Here is a 20,000-nt window from a genome sequence, read left to right on the forward strand (position 1 = left end):
AGCCCGGGATAGCAACCGGATATCACGCAGGAACCATCAATTTATCATTTCCAAGTTTCTATGCGTTAATTGACGTGGTTGCCAAATAATATTAGACTAACTAGTGACGTCAATAGACTGAAATCTTGTACCGAATGCCATGTAGGATACAGCCTTAAGTTGTAATTAATATTATTATAAATATCGGTGGCGTAAATAATGATGATAATAATAATAATGATAATAATAATAATAATGATAATAATAATAATAATAATAATAATAATAATAATAATGATAATATGATGATAATAATAATAAATAATAATAATAATAATAATAATAATAATAATAATAATAATAATAATAATAATAATAATAATAATAATAATAATAATAATAAAATAATAATAATAAATAATAATGATAGATAATAATAATAATGATAATAATAATAATAATGATAATAATAATAATAATAATAATAATAATAATAATAATATAAATAATAATAATAATAATGATAATATGATGATAATAATAATAATAATAATATAATAATAATAATAATAATAATAATAATAATATATAATAATAATAATAATAATAATAATAATAATAATATAGTAATAATAATTTTTAAAAAATCAGTAATAATAATAATAAAATAATAATAAAATAATAATAATAATAATAATAATAATAATAATAATAGATTATATAGCGCTAATCCCGCGTTGCTGCAGCTCTTGGCGCACATTGATAGGAAGGTAAATCATATATTATGCTTCATGACCATTTACACTTCTCAGATATTATGGACTATTTATATACACACAGTTCCACTTATTACATTATTAAGACAAAGAAGAATTCATCAGGTGTGTTTTAAGGCACCTTTTGAATGTCATTTCAGAGGAAAATAAACTACTTCTAACATCGAATGGCAGTGAATTCCACACATTTGGGACGGCATGAGAAAATGCCCAATCAGAAAATGTTTTCGAGCCTTTTTTGGGTAGATACAGAAAGAAGGAATTGATTTCTGGATCTTAGGGATCGATGAGGACCATAACGACACAAATGATTTGATAGATAGGTTGGTGTCGTTTGGTTAAATTAAAACATAGGTAACTTCAATTTTATATAGATAGAACGAAGTTGACGTAACTAAGAAGCTAAAAAGTTCGCAACATTGCCATCCGGAAGTAAAACGTGGATGGCAAAAAAACACGAACAAACCCGAGTGACGTCAACTTTGTTCTACCTATTAGCTCTTAAACGATACGATCCCAGACAATGCGATACTAACCCAAAAGATTCGTCAAAAAAAACAACCCAACAAACCATTAAAAAACAAAACAAAAATTAAAAAAAAACAAAAACAAAAAAAACCAACAAGATCAATGGAAATAACTGTGAGAAGAATCATTTGTCTTCTTGAGTACTTCAGACAACAACTCACTTTTCACTTTCGTTTGGTGGTATCGTCTGCTTTTGTGACGTTCTGTTTTGGTCAATTTCAGGTCTGAAGTTTTTGAAGGGGGGGACGGCTAAGGCTAAGAACCTCTTGTTAAACGCTTTGGGTGTATTTTGTGACGACAGCGCTATAGATAGAATGAAGTTGAAGTTGACGTCACTCAGGTCTTTGTTATTGTTTTTTTTGCCATCCATGTTTACGAGTAATTCTCACTAAACTGTATTTAAACAAAATATGAACATTCATGGTTACACATAGATAGTTTTGTGTGTTGGTCCGTTATATTTCCGGATGGCAATATTGCGATTTTTTTAGCCAAGCACACACTATCTATACTAAACTCAAGTATTTAAAAAATACTTATAAAGTAAAAATATACAAATGGGGAAGAAAAGTCGTGACATCAAACCGCCACTCTTTTGGTTCCTAAATCCTTGGAAGTGTGTATGTATGTAACCAGTTTTTCGGAGTACTAATAACGAATAGGTTACATGAAGGTGACTATTTCAGTAGCAAAACGAAATACTCTTCAACAGTCGTAACGTCACTTCCTTCCTAATGACGCATGGTAACTTAGTAACACTGGCTCTAAACTATCGGAACAATGGCGGACGCCCGTATGAAATATTTCTCCGACGAGCATAAAGGGTATCCAGAGGGGAAAAACACATAAATTTGATCATGTTTTGACTTTTACACATTCTGATCACAAGGCATATGAAAAAATCTAGCCAGCATGAAAAATAAAAAGTAATGCTTTTCTTTGTTTAGAATCAAGATGGCCGCCGTTGCCGGGAGGTATGACATCAGACTATTGAGTCGTATTGACACCATTCAGCTCTTTGTTATTGTTTTTAGTCAGCCGTTTTTAATGAGTTGTTCTCACTAAATTGTAGTAATCAGACTATAACTTACCGTTTAAGGTTACAGATTGTTCTTTATTTCCGTACGTTATAGATAGTTCTTAGTTGACGTCACTCAGGTCTTTGTTATTGTTTTTTGCCATCCGCGTTTATGAGTAATGCTCACTAAACTGTATTAACCTGACTATAAACGTTCATGGATACATACAGTTTTGTGTGTTGGACCGTTATACTTCCGGATGGCAATGTTATGAGCTTCTTTGCCATGCGCATACTATCTATATCCGACTGGCGGATGTTATGAGTTTTATTTTAGATAAACGCATAGCATCAATAGGCATATTCTTAGGATTATGGGACGGAAGAGAGTGATGATTGATGTTGATCTTTATTGACGACCAGTATATAGTTAGATTAGAAAATAAGATACCATCACTCTGAAACAAGAAGATAATCAAACACAGGGTTTTTATCCAGTCCTTCGGAAAGTGGTTTTACACTTCTAATGAAATAGGAACCAGTTTCTTGACAACATACTTTTCTTCCCAATTAATACTCCGGAGGATTGGTTTTACACTTCTGATGAAAAAGGAACCAGTTTTATTTACATCACACTTTTCTTCCCAATACGATTCAATAGTCTGATGTCACGCCGCCCGGCAACGGCGCCATCTTGGTTCTAAACAAAGAAAATCATTACTTTTTATTCTTCATGCTGGCTAGAACTTTTCATATGACTTGTGACCAGAATGTGTAAAAGTCAAAACATGATCAAATTATTTTTTTTTCCCTCTGGATACGCTTTTATGCTCGCCGGAGAAATATTTCATACGGGCGTCCGCCATTGGTCCGATAGTTTACAGCCAGTGTTACTAAGTTACCATGCGTCATTAGGAAGGAAGTGACGTTACGATTGTTGAAGAGTATTAGGACTCCGGAGGAGCAGTTTTACACTTGCAATGAAAAAGGAACCCGTTTTTGTGGACACCACACTTTTCTTCCCATTTAGGAGGCCTTCATGCTTTGTCTAAAGTAATAGGATTTTCCTCTTTTCTTTGAATTCGATATCATGGCTACTGTTAATGAAACATTGATTTATCAATACGTTCCTTCCTGAGATGGAATACAGCCAGTGCCAGATACAATACGAAACCCCCACGGGAGTCATTTACCTCAGGACAACCACAGGTCATTACAGAGGAAATGAAGTGGATGTAACCAAGTTCTTTTTTTTAATTATTCATTCTCAGACCGCCAACTGGGTGATTAGTTCTCATTCGCAAATTATAGAAAGTTCAAAGATGACGTCACCCAGGTCTTTGTTATTGTTTTTTTTTGCCATCAGCGTTTATGAGTAATGCTCACTGAACTGTATTAACCCGACTATAAACGTTCATGGATACACACAGTTTTGTGTGTTGGTCCTTTACATTTCCGGATGGCAATGTTGTGAGCTTCTTAGCCAAGCGCATTCTATCTATAAGAAACCTCCACAGGGAGTCAAGTCATTTACCTCCGGCAACCACAGGTCATTATAGAGGGAATGAAGTGGACGTCACCCAGTTCTTCTTTTTAAAAATTATTATTCGTTCTCAGATCGCCAACTGGGTGATTAGTTCTCATTCGCAAATTATAGATAGGTCTTTGTTATTGTTTTTTGCCATCCGCGTTTATGAGTAATGTCCATTGAACTGTATTAACCCGACTATAAACGTTCATGGATACACACAGTTTTGTGTGTTGGTCCGTTATACTTCCGGATGGCAATGTTATGAGCTTCTTTGCCAAGCGCATTCTATCCATAAGAAACCCCCACGGAGAGTCATTTACCTCCGGCAACCACAGGTCATTATAGAGGGAATGAAGTGGACGTCACCCAGTTCTTCTTTTTAAAAATTATTATTCGTTCTGAGATCACCAACTGGGTGATTAGTTCTCATTCGCAAATTATATCGAGTATTGGTATGTTTTACTTTTACCTGGTGGGCAGACCTATATTTTTGACGTCATTTTTAGGTTTGTGAACCGCCTAGTGAGTTGTCGTTAGTAGAGCTCAAGAAAACAAGTGATTCCATTGGTTGAACTGTTGAATACAACCGTGGCCTTCGTAAAGTTATGGCCTGATACTGACCAAGAAATGACGTCAAAATGCCAGTCTTTTGCCACAAAAGAAAACAAATCGTGAGTTGTATTCAATAGTTCAACCAATGAAATAACTTGTTTCCATGAGCTCTACTCACGACAACTCACTAGACGGTTCAAAAACCAAATAATGACGTCAAACTGCCAGTCCTTTTGGATTTCAGTGTCAGGCTATAACATAACGATGGCTACGATACAACTCACGATTTGTTTTCTTTTGTGGCAAAAGACTGGCGTTTTGACATTCATTTGTTGGTCAGTGTCAGGCCATGAGTGTACCAAGGCGACAGTTAGGCTATAAATTTAGGATGACTACGTCAGGCTTTGAGTTGACGGAGGCTACAGCGAGAGGGACATTAGTGAGAACTAATCATCCGATAAGTCGGTCTCAAAACAACAGAGTCAAGTTACGTCAACATCATTCATTTATTACAGTCATATGCCTTGATAAAACGCGGTATTTCATTTTGATCAGAAAACACTTACTTCCAACATTGATCAACTAACATAACCACAAACTTGGCAAAAGTTTAAAAACCGACATTCAAAAAGAAATTCCTTGGTTTTTTAATTTAAAAAAAACTTTTGACTTTATTGATTTAGATTTGAAATAATACTTTTCTTTAAAAAAAAAAAATAATGGGAGAAGGGGGGGAGGGGGGGGGGGCGAGGTAGTTGCTGCAAAGAGACCAAAATCTTTCCCCCGGTGAAGGAAACATTTTTTCTGACTCCTCTATCCACCCATCAGTGATTGGGTAGCTTGGTCTGTTAAATGTAGCGGAAATGCATTGCGTCTTATCTAAAGGGTAGCTAGCATTTGCCATTGTCCTTTTCGCGCTCTAGAAAGAGGAAAAAACTTCGGCTCCATGGGGTTGATGGCATGGCTCTGAAGGACTGAAAAACGGTTTGTGTGTGTGTGTGTGTGTGTGTGTGTGTGTGTGTGTGTGTGTGTGTTTCGTGTTGTGTATGTGCGGGAGCAGATGCGCGTGAGTGCGTGTGGAATTTTATCTACACTGTGTAAGCGTTATGCAATTGTTATGTGTAGATACGTCGTTTTGTGATTGAACGGTAGAGTTCTATTGAATGTACTATTTATTGGCACCATTCATCTTCATCTGATCTGTATTAATTGACGGATAATGATATTAGCGTGTGGAAGACATTCTATGACGTCACAGCTTAACTCGTTAATTTTCGTATTCTGGACGGAAGAACACGTATTTAAAATTTAGCCAGAAAACTCGTCCTTCAAATAGCGATCCATTTAAATGACCCTCATCTTGAAGAAAAAAACTCCCCCAAAAAACTTCTCAAACCTGCGACCCCGCGAGACTTTCTTAAAGTCCCAGGTTTGAGAGTTTTTGCCAAGATGATTGTCATTAAAATCGATTTGAAGGACGAGTTTTTCTGGCCAACATTTTAAATACGAGTTTTTTCCAGAGTACGGCAATAAACCGGTTAATCTTGTCTAGTGACGTCGATTCGTGACGTTGCGCTTCGAAGTCAGCAATGCCCTACAACGTAGTCGGATTCAGTAAGTATCACGTGATCGGCTAATTATGATATGAAACTCATTGTCTCAAATCGGGGTTACGCTAGGGCTAAACAGAAACTGGAAAATAAATTTAAAGTTAAGGATAATCTATTTTTTGTCTTATGAGAATCTGTAGAAGGAACGAACTTGATGGTTCGCCCGTTACTGAGCATTGACCAATCAGAATGTTTCCTGCCATTTACCCCATTTCATCCCTTTGACTATTTATTTCCTGTATGAAAAGCCCTGAGATACCCTTAGTACATGCTGAACACACAAATAGGTCAGGCCCAGTTAGTGAGTATTTCTCACACTATTTTGACTCACTGATAAAGGAATTGCATCGCAAAACCTGACGACACGATGCATTTTGTCAATCATCTGGAGTTGAAATTGTGTGTGTTGTTGAGGATCTGTGGGACTCTTTACTCCGGGTGATAGGCAAGCACTAAGGGGGCTATAGGTCTTCGGTTCACCGTCAGCGGTTGATTTCAGGGTCAAAATATATACTTCATTTTAAATTTTCGAGTCAAAATATAACAACTCAAATGTTTATTCGACTAGTTTTAATAAAATATACGATAAACTGTCGTAATTTTCAAAAGTGTATGCACTGTATGTTGATTGAAGAACTGACGGCTCATACGTCATAATAGTTCAAAAGTCATCCATGCCAATAGTTTGACAGGCATAGCAACAAGAGGTCATATAGGAACCATCAATGGGCATGATCTATATTTCCATGTGCTCGAGGTCATTGGTCGCATTGCAAATTGTGCTCAAAATGACATAGATAGTGAAAAGTGTTCACAGTTTGAGAAATATCCACCGTCACAATTGGTCATTTCGCTCAGCATGACTCATGGGTGGTATGTTTACAACTTTAAAAAACAAAGCAGCGTGTTTAGATGTATTGAGAAGTGTCCAATCGTTGTACACCAACAAATCATGTGATCGATGACTAGGTTGGACTAAAACAAGAAAATATGTGTAACCTTGAATGTTTATATTCTGGTTAATACAGTTTTGTGATAAGTACTCATAAGCGCGGATGGCCAAAAACAATAACAAAGACCAAAGTGACGTCAACTTCGAACTATCTATATCCGGCAGATCATCATCATCATCATCATCATCATCATCACCATCATCATCACCACAACCACCATCATCATCATAACCACCACCATCACCATCATCACCACCACCACCACCACCACCATCATCATCATCACCACCACCACCACCATCATCATCTCCACCCATCTTCTTTACGACCAGTACTTATCCCATCGTCGTCCATCCATTGACCACCCCATTTCACACCAATTATCCCAGCCTTTCACACTGTCCAGTCACCAATCATTCCCACACATTTCCTACCACATACATCCAAACCTCTTTTACGGGAATCGATCAACTCTCCCTAGTCATCAGTTTTTCAAGATACAGGAATATAGACAAAATGAAGTTGACGTCACTCGGGTTTTTGTTATTGTTTTTTTTTTTTTTTGGCATCCGCGTTTATGAGTAAATCTCACTAAACTGTATTAACCAGACTTAAACGTTTAAGGTTTCACATTGTTTTGTGTGTTGGTCCGTTATACTTCTGGATGGCAATATTGTGAGTTTCTTAGCCAAGCGCATACTATTTATAAATGTTCACAGTTACACATAGTTTTGTGTGTTGGTCTGCTATATTTCCGGATGGCAATGTTGTGAGTTTCTTAGCCAAGCGCATACTATTTATACGTTGATAGCGCTGCATTCTAAATCTATTCTCTTAAAAAATAGGATCGGAGGTTAAAATTGTTCCATACACTTCATGTTAAAATGTTGCCAACGAGCACAGAATTATTGAGACATCTAAAAAAAGTATAAAACCATTTTTTACAGATGATATACTACGAGTATCTTACATTAAAAATAATTAAGGGTAATTCTGTCACCCGTTGATTAAAAAGGTTATTTAGAATTTCTGCCAGGGCATAGTGATGAATCCTTGATTTGACCTTGGCTTTGGGAATCGCCATCTGTTTTACATTAGCGATAAACCGAACACTTCCTCCCTGAGGCTGGGATACGCGGACGACTGGGCACTCAGAGTAAAGTGTGGACCCGGCTCCAGAGCGTACTCAGCGAGGACATCACCAGACTCAAATCCTACTTCGACAATTGGTACCTGAAGATGAACACTTCAAAAACCGCCACTGCATTCCCCTATGCAGTGCATGGTACACCCGTAAACTGAACGTCCTCGTCGGGGACTAGCCACTACCATATGAGCCGCATCCAGAATATTTAGGGGTGACGTTGGATCGCAGGCTTACCTATCGGGTTCATCTCGAAGGAATTGCCCGGAAGATAGAGAAACGCAACAGTCTTCTGAGGAAGCTGGCGGGATCGACTTGGGGCGCTAGCTAAGCACTCCTGAGAACGTCCGCTTTGGCACAATGCTATTCCACCGCGGAGTATTGCGCTCCAGTGCGGGGTAGAAGCAGAAACGTTGAGAAGGTGGATGTAAAACTTCGCAAGTCGATGCACATAGTGTCAGGAACGCTGGCAACAACTCCTGGAGAATGGGGCCCGATAATGGCAGCAATCCAGCCCCCCCCCCCCCCCGATGTCCGGAGGGAGACGATTACGGTAAACTGGCTGAGTAAGATCCGAGAGAGAGGGATTGGGGATACCCCTCTGAAGCGCATAATGGACGGCGCCCCCGTTTCGAGCCGAAATAAGTCCCGGCAACCCTTGTACGCAGCTTCCCTGACTACGGACAGAGATGCATATACGAGATGGAAGTCGGTTTGGACGAATTCAATACCTCGTGGGGGCGGAGACGTACACTCCTCTAAGCTTGGTGAGAAGTTGCCAGGCTTTGATACCAGTAAGAGGAGACACTGGGTGGCTGCGAATCGGCTTCGGTCGAGGAGCTGCCTAACAGCAAGTGCGCTTCATCAGTGGGGACTTTCCACCTGCCCCACATGTACCCGATGTGGGCAAGAACCCGAAACGGCAGAGCATCTAGTTGAACGGTGTGTTGTGACGATGCTACCCGGCGGGTTTGCGACGGTGCACGAATGCGGACCGGACTTTGCTGAATGGGTCGATCGTCATAACATGGTAGTGTGAAAACCATAAGAGGTTGCTGCCATCTGGCCATCCTGATATTGCCAGATTCATTTTCGATCACCTACACTATATTACCGGACCGATTTTATCGTTGAGGTTCAAACGATTCGTTTCGATCTAGATATAATCTTGATTCCTTTTAATGGAAATTGCGCTATACAAAAGCTCAAACTCAAGCTCAAATAGATATAGATAGTGTGCGCTTGGTTGAGAAGCTCACGACATTGCCATCCGGAAGTACAACGGACCAACACACAAAACGTTGTGTAATCTTAAATTTTTATAGTCTGGTTAATAAGGTTGAGTGAGAATTACTAATAAACACGGATGGCAAAAAACAATAACAAAGACCAGAGTGACGTCAACTTTATTCTATCCATAGGAGACTTTATACCATTCACCGCTTGGTGTCAGGATGGCGTTGATACTGCATACAAAAGGACTTTGAGTATCTGCGACATATTCTGCAAGGCACTGTGTGGAAGATCAACGGAAAAGAGGAAGACGACTATGTGGTCGATCTAGTGGTATGACACTCGCTTTCAGGTCGGAAGGTCATGAGTTCGAGCCTCGCTCGCTCTACTAAAAACCTACTACTGATACCACCACCACCACCACCAACACAGCTAAAACCACCCGCACCAAATAGATAGAATGAAGTTGACGTCACTCAGGTCTTTGTTATTGTTTTTTTTTTTTTGCCATCCGCGTTTATGAGTTATTCTCACTAAACTGTATTAACCAGACTTAAACGTTTAAGGTTACACATAGTTTTGTGTTTTGGTCTCCTATACTTCCGGATGGCAATGTTGTGAATTTCTTAGCCAAGCGCATACTATCTATACGTTGATAGCGCTGAATTCTAAATCTAATCTTTTAAAGAAGTTAAAAAGTTTAAAGTTCTTCACCAACAACGTTATATCTACACTACACCACTTCCTGAACCATTTAATCTTCCCACTTAACCGAATTCCCAATATAACAAGATAAGTCTTCAACCATTTCCGACACCTTTCGTCCACTCTATTCCAATCTATTCTAGTCTTTCATGTCCACCATTAAAAAAGGGACCTTAAATGTCAATAAGTGTTGTCCAGACCTCGTCCATCGAGTCATGACGTCATCATGACATCATCAACCTAACCACATCAACGGGGAAATATCCATAAAAACAACAATTATTTTCCCTTGGATCCGGTGAATTCTCCCAAATAAGAAACGTCTTACATTTATTTTTCAAACGACGGTTTAGATCGTGGAACAAAGAGTGATTTTAACATCTGGGAGACATTAACACTTTTAGTAACTTTTCAATACCCCCTACTTTCTCTCTCTTCTCGCCCTCCTTCTCCTCATTCTTTCATTTTCTCTCTCTCTCTCTCTCTCTCTCTCTCTCTCTCTCTATCTATCTATCTATCTCTATCTATCTATCTATCTATCTATCTATCTATCTATCTGTCTGTCTTTCTCTCTCTCTCTCTCTCCCTCTTTCTCTCTCTCTCTATCTATCTATCTATCTATCTATCTATCTATCTATCTATCTATCTATCTGTCTGTCTCTTTCTCTCTCTCTCTCTCTCTATCTATCTATCTATCTATCTGTCTTTCTCTCTCTCTCTCTCTCTCTCTCCCTCTTTCTCTCTCTCTCTATCTATCTATCTATCTATCTATCTATCTATCTATCTATCTATCTATCTATCTGTCTGTCTCTTTCTCTCTCTCTCTCTTTCTCTCTCTCTATCTCTCTCTCACTCTCATGAGCTAAACCATTTATCTATCTATCTATCTATCGATCTATCTATCTATCTATCTATCTATCTATCTATCTATCTATCTATCTTTCTATCTATCTATCTATTTATCTATCTATCTATCTATCTATCTATCTATCTATCTATCAATCTATCTATCTATCTATCTATCTATCTATCTATCTATCTATCTATCTATCTATCTATCTATCTGTCTGTCTCTTTCTCTCTCGCTCACCCTCTTTCTCTCGCTTTCTCTCTCTCGCTCTCTCTCTCTCTCTCTCTCTCTCTCTCTCTCTCTCTCTCATAAGCTAAACCATTTAAAGGATTATTTTCGGTGCCATCTACAATCTGTGTCTAATAAGACCCTAGACCTACCATAATTAGAGACAACATGACGTCATATCAAAGAAATCTCGATGCCAGGACCGGACGTCAGGTACATCGATACCGATCCCCATGCTTGTGAGTTGAGTGTTTTACCTACTGAGCCATCGGGAATCTCCTTGCTACATTAGGGATTGGAGTGATAGCAAGCTGAATGTACCCCACACAAAAAAAAAACAAAACAAAAAAACAAAACAAAACAAGACAAGACATCACAAGAAACAAACCCAAAGAAAGGAACAAAACAAAACCAGATTAAAATCAAACAAATCACAAACAAAACTAAAAAAAATCTCTCCCCCTTCCCTCTCTCTCAAAAAACAAAAACAACAACAACAACAAAAAACAAACAAAACAAAACAAGACAACAGACAAAACACGTATGGGATCTAATCTTCCTCGATTATATATATATATATATATATATATATATATATATATATATATATATATTTTTTTTTTTATTATTATTTTTTTTTTAATTTTTAATTTTTTTTTCTGAAGAGAGTGCCCTTTTTTTGTTATTAGGTGAACTAGTGCGTGAAACCTTATTATTGGGATGCTGTGTATTTTAATCCTCTTGTGGCAGAGGTCAACAATATGTGGAGTAGCGGCATGGCTAGAGGTATAAGAGAAATGAAAGAATATATTCTACCCTGTTATATATATATATATATATATATATATATATATATATATATATATATATATATATATATATATCAGAATAGATTGAGGGGTAGAATAAAAGATTTCTTACCCTCTTGCGTGTTGGAATTTGAACTTTATAACCAAAGCGCACTCGCAAGCTTGTGCAGCAGTTGGGAACACGTCCGGAATCCTAAGAAAAGTGTAAACTCGAATATTATTTTACCCCTTAATCGATTTCGATTTCAACATCTCTGAATAAAAGACGTTTTCAAAAATACTTAAAATGTTTTTTCATTTAAAAAAAATGGTAATTTTAGTTAAATTTAACGTTTGATAATCTGACGTCACAAATTCTTATTGTAAACTTGATATCATTACGCGTTACAATTTGAGAGAATGGTAGAATCATAATAAAAAATAAATAGAAAATTCCCTTTATTCATCCCATATGGGACATGTTTCTCTAGGGTTTACTTCAAGGGAAGACTGGAATAACCAAGGCGTCATTCTCAGCGCAGCGCGCCGCAAATTGAGCTAGGGCGAGGTGACTTGCTCAAGGCCACACAACGCAGCGGTCGGTGATCGAATTCGGTACCTTTAGGGTACAAAGCAAAGACCGTGCCACTGTACCACTCTGAACCCCCCCCCCCTCCCCCGGCCCTCCCTCCCCCCCCCCGCCCCCATAAGTTCACGTTCATGTTTTCTCCACGAAGATAGATCGAAAACCAAATCAAATCTTGTCAGGGCAATGTTTACGATATCTCAACATTTCCTTAAAATGGGTATCGATTCTAAAATAAACTCTTAGATCCATCACGTTTTTTCCCATTCTATATTTACTCTGGTATTGTATTTACTTCTTTTTTTAAATGTAATTTTAGTGAAATTAAACGTTTGACAATCTTACATCACAAATAATATTATAAACTTGATATCATTACACGTTACTATTTGAGAGAGGGGTAAATAAAATAAGTTCACATCCCTGTATTCTCCACCAAGAGAGATTTCGGAATCCAAGTCTTGTCAGGACAATGTTTACGATATCTCCACACTTCTCTAAAAATTGGTATCGATTCTAAAATAAACTCTTAGATCCATCACGTTTTTTTTCCCATTCTATATTTACTCTGGTATTGTATTTACTTTTTTAAAAAAATGTAATTTTAGTGAAATTAAACGTTTGCTAATCTGACGTCACAAATTATTATTATAAACTTGATATCATTACGCGTTACTATTTGAGAGAGTATTAGAATAAAATAAGTTCACATCCCTGTATTCTCCACCAAGATAGATCGGAAATCAAGTTTTGTCAGGGCAAATGTTGACGATATCTCCACACTTCTCTAAAATTGGTATCGATTCTCAAATAAACTCTTAGATCCGAGTTTCTTTCCCATTCTATCTACTCTGCCTTTCTATTTCCTTCTTTTAAAAAAATGTAATTTTAGTGAAATTTTAAAAATTATAATTATAAACTTGATATCATTACGCATTACTATTTGAGAGAGTGGTAGAATAAAATAAGTTCATATCCCTGTTTTCTTCACCAAGTTTTGTCAGGGCAATGTTTACGATATCTCCACACTTCTCTAAAATTGGTATCGATTCTAAAATAAACTCTTAGATCTTTCACTAGATTCTATATTTACTCTGCCATTGTATTTACTTTGCCAATTATCTGCCCAGCCCTTTCACCCATTAATTCCTTTCAGATAGACGAGTCTATTTTATTCTATCGGCCTTTACAGACAAACTTATCTCTTTAAAATCTCACCCCACTTTGCTGTAGGCCTACTCTTAAAACGACTCATTCTCAACGCCCCCCCCCCTCCCCGTCATATGGATCGAAAAGGGTTCACTTTAAATATGTGCGGCTATGTCTCGGTCTTGTGGTAAGACACTCGCTTTCAGATCGGAAGGTCCTGGGTTCGAGTCTCACTCGGCGCATAGTTGAGTCCTTGGAAATGACTCTTTACTCACATTCTCTTACCGTATTCGGATGTAAAATGAGTACCCGGCCGTTAACAGCGTAAAAATGTAATATCGCCTAACAGGCGTCATGTCCCGTCCTACATGATAAATGTTGCTGTTTGCCAGGGACCCCATGTAAAGCGCTTTGAACTAATTTAGTGAATATTGCGCTATACAAAAAGCTCAATTTTAATTATTAAATATCGATCGTGTTGAGGGCAAATTATAATTTGTAAAGCTATTTCTATGTTGACATTTCTTTTTTTTTTTCCCGTGGAAACTAGCTACGAATTTCAGAAATTTCAAGTAGACATCTCTGTTTTATGGACACACTAGGGAAGTGACATTGTTGGAGCATGAAAATATGTTTATGGAACAGTGGCAGGCTTTGGACTGGAAGATGAAGATCTGAACAAATGTGTATGAAAGGTGCCACACAAAGCAAGAAAGAATTATACAAGAAAAAAACTACCCCCCCCCCCCCCCCAAAAAAAAAAAAAAAAACAAAACAAAAAAACCCCAGTCTACCTCGACTGGGGATCGAACCTCAGACCTTCTGATTATCCACTTATTTGCAGGTCTGATAACCCAATTCCTTATGGGCTCATTGTTGTAATGGAAATCTCAAAAAAAAAAAATGACGCAAAATATTATTGTCCATTACAACAATGTTAACCTAGGCCCATAAGTGGTTGGTTCGGATGTCAGACCTGCATATATGTACACGTCGATTTCAATAAATTGTAGGCAATGTGTAGTTCTCTAAAATGGTGTCCTGTAGTAAAATCAATATTATTCCATTACCTTGCCTTGATACAGATCAATACATTGATAGTGTCATATTGAGAAATGCTGACAACCCATTTAGCCCTGGAGCCAAAATCGGGAGAAAAAAAATCTCCACTTATTTTCAATTTTAACCAGTTAACTGTCGTAATCTGGGGAAAAAAAAACAACCAAACTAGTATTTAAAAAATTTGGCCAGAAAACTCATCCTTCAAATATCGAACGATTTTTAAATGACCCTCATCTTGGCAACAACTCTCAAACCTGGGACCTCGGAAAGTCTTCCTTAAAGTACCAGGTTTGAGAGTTTAAAAAAAAATTGTTGTTTTGGCTAAGATGGGGGTTATTTTAATCGATCAATATTTATTGACGCCGGAGTTTTCTGGCAAAATTTTTAAATACGTGTTTTTCAAGAGTAAGACAGTTTACTGGTTTAAAAGTTGGCTTCAGTAGATTCAAAATGGGTGTTATCCATCGTCTCAAAATAATTATGGTTGCTTTTTACTTAACCCGCCAAAACCCGCCGATAACCATAGTCTCATGTTCACTTTCCGACTGGTGTACACTTCCCTGAGTCTCAGGTTCACTCCCCACAGTTGTCTACTTTCCATAACTTTGCCGGATATTGTCGTGTTTAGCCGGGTTTCGACGGGTTTGGTAAAAAAGCACTGATTGCTTTTTTTTTACGAAACCCGCCCAAACCCAGTCCCAGGTTCTCTCCCCAATGGTGTACACTTCTTTGAGTCCCGGGTTCACTCCCCACTGCTACCTACTTCCCATAATTTTGTCGGGTTTCGTCGGGTTTAGTCGGGTTTCGGCGGGTTTCGTAAAAAAGACACACCCAGGATGAATCATCTTCATTGACGACCAGCATTTATTCACATAAAAAAAAAGATGTCATCACTCTGAAACCAGAAGATCAATTACACCATGGTATGTATTCAGTCCTCCGGAAGACTGGTTTTACACTTCCAATGAGACTGGAACTAGTTTTTTGACACCGCTCTTTTGTTCTCTATTGAATTAAAACCCTCACAAAGGTCGTGGAAAGTAGGTGGCACGTCGATACCCCACATTGTAGTACTCGATTACAGACAGGTACTCGACTGCGTGAGATGACCATACAAAATAATTACATTTAACAAGGATTGGATTTGTGGCCAAAAACTGAAGAAAAGCATTTTATAATATTTTGGCCGGAAAAGTTTTCCTTCACTAAGCGGTAGATTAAAATGACATCCAACAAGTGAAATAGATTTAAACCCGAGACTTTTTTTAGAATTAACTGGTTTAAGACTTATAAAAAGCTTGGGTTTGGGGACAGGGGGGATAGTTTTAATTTCGAGCTGTATGAATTGAAAAAAATATTTTGGCAGAAGTATGGAAAACTGGATTTCTCATTGTAGGTCAGGGTAGGAGATGGTTTGAAACTAGTTCATTGATCTCAGGGACTCTCTCTCTCTCTCTCTCTCTCTCCCTCTCTCTCTCTCTCCCTCTCTCTCTCTCCCTCTCTCTCTCTCCCTCTCTCTCTCTCTCTCTCCCTCTCTCTCTCTCTCCCTCTCTCTCTCTCTCCCTCTCTCTCTCTCTCTCCCTCTCTTTATGTCTCTCCTCTCCTTCTATCTATCTATCTATCTATCTATCTATCTATCTATCTATCTATCTATCTATCTATCTACCCGAGATATTGATGTGCACGAATCAATAGTATTGGAGTATTTAAGGAGCTAGAATTATATCAGTATTCTCACCTCTTGGACGGGGGGAGGGGGGTGGGGGGCAGCGTGGCTCAGCGGTACGATCTTTGCTTCGTACCCGAAAGGTACCACAGTTCGATCACCGGACACTCACTGCGCTGTGTGGCCTTGAGCAAGTCATCACGCCCTAGCTCAATTTGCGGCGCTGCACTGTGGCTCACGCCTTGGTTATTCCAGTCTTCCCTTGGAATAGACCCTAGAGACACACATTTCCCCGATGGGATGAATAAAGGGAATTTCTTTCTCATCACGCCTACAACATTGTTTCTGCATTTCATAGCGTCAAAAATCATACTTAAAAAAAAGAGCTTTATATAGCCTGGTCAACAGCAACATTTAATATATAGGACGGGACATGACGTTTGTTAGGCGATATTACAATTTTTCGGACACAGACAACGCTGTTAACGGCCAGGTACTCATTTTACACATGAGTACGATGAGAGAATGTGAATAAAGAGCCTTCTCCAAGGACTCAACTATGCGCCGAGCTCGAGGCTCGAACCCAGGACCTTCCGATCCGAAAGCGAGTGTCATACCACAAGACCACACAGCAGCACAACACTGTAAGCCGAGACATTTATAGATAGTTGTTAGTTGACGTCACCCAGGTCTTTGTTATTGAATTTTGCCATCCGCGTTTATGAGTAATGCTCACTAAAGTGTATTAACCTGACTATAAACGTTCATGGATACATACAGTTTTGTGTGTTGGTCCGTTATACTTCCGGATGGCAATGTTATGAGCTTCTGAGCCAAGCGCATACTATCTATAGAAGAAGTGTGGAGCGGGCACTTGCATCAATAATGATGAGAAAAATATGGTATGGAGAAGTGTCAGATGAAAACAGAGAATAAAAAGTCACGAGGTCAGTGCCGAACTCAGGATCTAATTGATACGACACCCTCCGCCTGGCCGAGAGAGAGAGAGAGAGAGAGAGAGAGAGAGAGAGCGAGAGAGAGAGAGAGGGGGGGGGGGGAGGGCAGCGAGCGGTTGCATAACTGACTGAGCTATCCAGCAACACCGTGGCTAGATAGATAAATAGATATACAGATAAATAGATATACAGATAAATAGATATACAGATAAATAGATAGACAGATAGCTAGCTAGCTAGCTAGATAGATAGATAGATAGATAGATAGATAGATCGATAGATAGATAGATAGATAGATATATAAATAATTATAAATAGATAGGTAAAAAGATAGAAATATTTAGACGCCCACCCCAACAAAAATACCAACAAAAAACATGAAACAAACCCAAAAGAAACAAAACAAAACCAAACCAAACAAACCCACCATGATCACAAATGAATGAGAAGTTTACTCTAATTAACAGAGAATCGACCAGTCAAAAAGGGGAAACTAACGGTAGATATTTCCGACTAACAACAGTATTGGAAAACCCAATTATGTGAAACTTAGAACGAGAAAAGGGAAAAGGCGAGAACAAAAAGGGCACAATCTAGATAATCAACCAAACCAATGACATTACCCCCGTACTCTGGAATAACCCATATTTAAACATTTGGCCAGAAAACTCCTCCTTCAAATATCGATCGATTTAAATGACCCTCATCTTAGCAAAAACTCTCAAACCTGGGACTTGCGAAGTCCCAGGTTTGAGAGTTTTTGCTAAGATGAGGGTCATTTAAATCGATCGATATTCGAAGGACGAGTTTTCTGGCCAAATTTTTTAATATGGGTTTTTCCAGAGTACGGTTGATTAGTCTTGGATAGATATACGCATTAAACAAGAGAGAGAGAGAGAGAGAGAGAGAGAGAGAGAGAGAGAGAGAGAGAGAGAGAGAGAGAGAGAGAGAATAATAGAAAAACTGACCAAGACGCCCACTATTGCCACAGGCGTTCTTATCCAAAAATGACCTCTTCGCGGCTGTGAAAAAAAAACCAAACAAGGAGAAAAATAAGAAAAAAAAACCCTCAAAAATTATGGTCCTCTAGATACTGCAAGATTCTTTTTAAAAAAACCCAACTCAAATACTATATATATTTTGGCCAGAAAACTCGTCCTTCAAATATCGATTAATTAGAATGACTCTCGTCGTGGCCAAAAACTCTCAAACCCGGGACTTCGCAAAGTACCCAGGTTTTTTTAGAGGCATTGCCAAGAAGATAGTCGTTTTAATCGATGAATAGTAAAAATTGAAGGCCAAAATATTTTAAGACGTGTTTTTTTTCAGAGTTTGCCAAAATTAGGTATCTATGTTTTTACCAAAAAAAATCTTTGGGAAAGCCCTACAATGTTTTGTGTTTTAGCTTGAATTAATAAGGAGCGCCAAAAGCATTCTCTTATCTAAAAATGGCCTTTCACAGCGGTATAAAGAAAGACGCGAATAATAAGAAGATTATTATGTTTTGCTGATTCCTTACAGGTATGTATTTTTTGGGGGGTTTTTTTTTTGGGGGGGGGGGGGGGGGGGGGGGGGGAGGGGGGGGGGTTCTTTTTGGAAAAGCCCTAGATATTTTTTGTGTGTTTGAGCTTCATTGTAAAGAATGGAATAGTATTGGATTTTTTCCATTGTGGAATCACCCAGAATGTTGGAGTTCTTCCCCGGCATTGGAAAAGCCCGAATGCTTAAGGTCTTCTACAGCCTTTGGAAGAATACGAGTAATTGTGAGGTTTTAATCATAGAACATTTAAGATTAGATAATTAGTCTATGGTACTAGGTATTACGGGAATTCCAGAACCGTTGGAATAACCAGAAAAAATTAGCGGTTCTACTACTATTGGAAAAGCTGAATAATTGTTGGTTCTTCCACTGTTGGAAATTTCCAGATGTTTTATGGTTTTCTACAGCCCTTAGAAGAACACGAGTCATTGGGAGGTTTTAATCATAGAACATTTAAGATTCGATAATAAGTTAGTCTATGGTACTAGGGACAACCGTTGGAAAATCTCTCATATGCTGGGGTTTCCAAATTTGCTGGAATAACCAGAATACATTGACGGTTCTACTACAGTGTTGGAAAAGATGAATAATTGGCGGGTCTTCCACTGTTGGAAATTCCCAGATGTTTTAATGTTTTCTGCAGCCTTTAGAAGAACACGAGTCATTGGGAGGTTTTAGTCATAGAACATTTAAGATTAGATAATTTAATTAGTCTGTGGTTCTAGGTACTAGCGTTGGAAAATCACTTATATTTCCTGGTTTCCATTACCGTTGAAATATCCCGAACAATTGGGAGATTTTAGTCATAGAACATTTAAGATAAGATAACTAGTCTATGGTACTAGGTACTACCGTTGGAAAATCCCTTATATTGGGGTTTCCAAAACCGTTGGAATTACCATATTAATCTGCCGTACTCTGGAAAACCCCACATTTAAACATTTGGCCATAAAACTCGTCCTTCAAATATCGATCGATTTAAATGACCCTTATTTTGGCAAAAACTCTCAATCCTGTGACTGTAAAGAAGACTTCGGGAAGTCCCAGGTTTGAGAGTTTTTGTCAAGATGAGGGTCATTACAATCGGTCGATATTTGAAGGACGAGTTTTCTGGCCAAATGTTTAAATATGGGGTTTTCTAGAGTA

General features: G+C 38.2%; 2 protein-coding genes across 3 annotated transcripts in view; both read right to left on the minus strand.

Moving 5' to 3' along the window:
- Positions 1-20,000, minus strand: part of LOC144980539 (uncharacterized) — a 343,011-nt gene that overhangs the window by 66,832 nt on the left and 256,179 nt on the right. The gene's annotated exons all lie outside the window — the stretch shown is intronic.
- The window catches only part of LOC144955926 (uncharacterized), a 20,811-nt gene continuing 15,075 nt past the window's right edge, over positions 14,265-20,000 (minus strand). Inside the window, exons 3-6 of the mRNA XM_078886186.1 lie at positions 18,283-18,336; positions 15,719-15,788; positions 14,701-14,766; positions 14,265-14,304 (exon numbers count right to left, since the gene is read on the minus strand). Of these exons, the coding sequence (XP_078742312.1) occupies positions 14,265-14,304; positions 14,701-14,766; positions 15,719-15,788; positions 18,283-18,336 (230 nt within the window). The remainder of the gene's footprint in view (positions 14,305-14,700; positions 14,767-15,718; positions 15,789-18,282; positions 18,337-20,000) is intronic.

Source organism: Berghia stephanieae, chromosome 10 (assembly GCF_034508935.2).
Source record: "Berghia stephanieae isolate SIO BIC M18660-M18661 chromosome 10, UCSD_Bste_1.3, whole genome shotgun sequence".
Classification (NCBI taxonomy): Eukaryota; Metazoa; Mollusca; class Gastropoda; order Nudibranchia; family Aeolidiidae; genus Berghia; species Berghia stephanieae.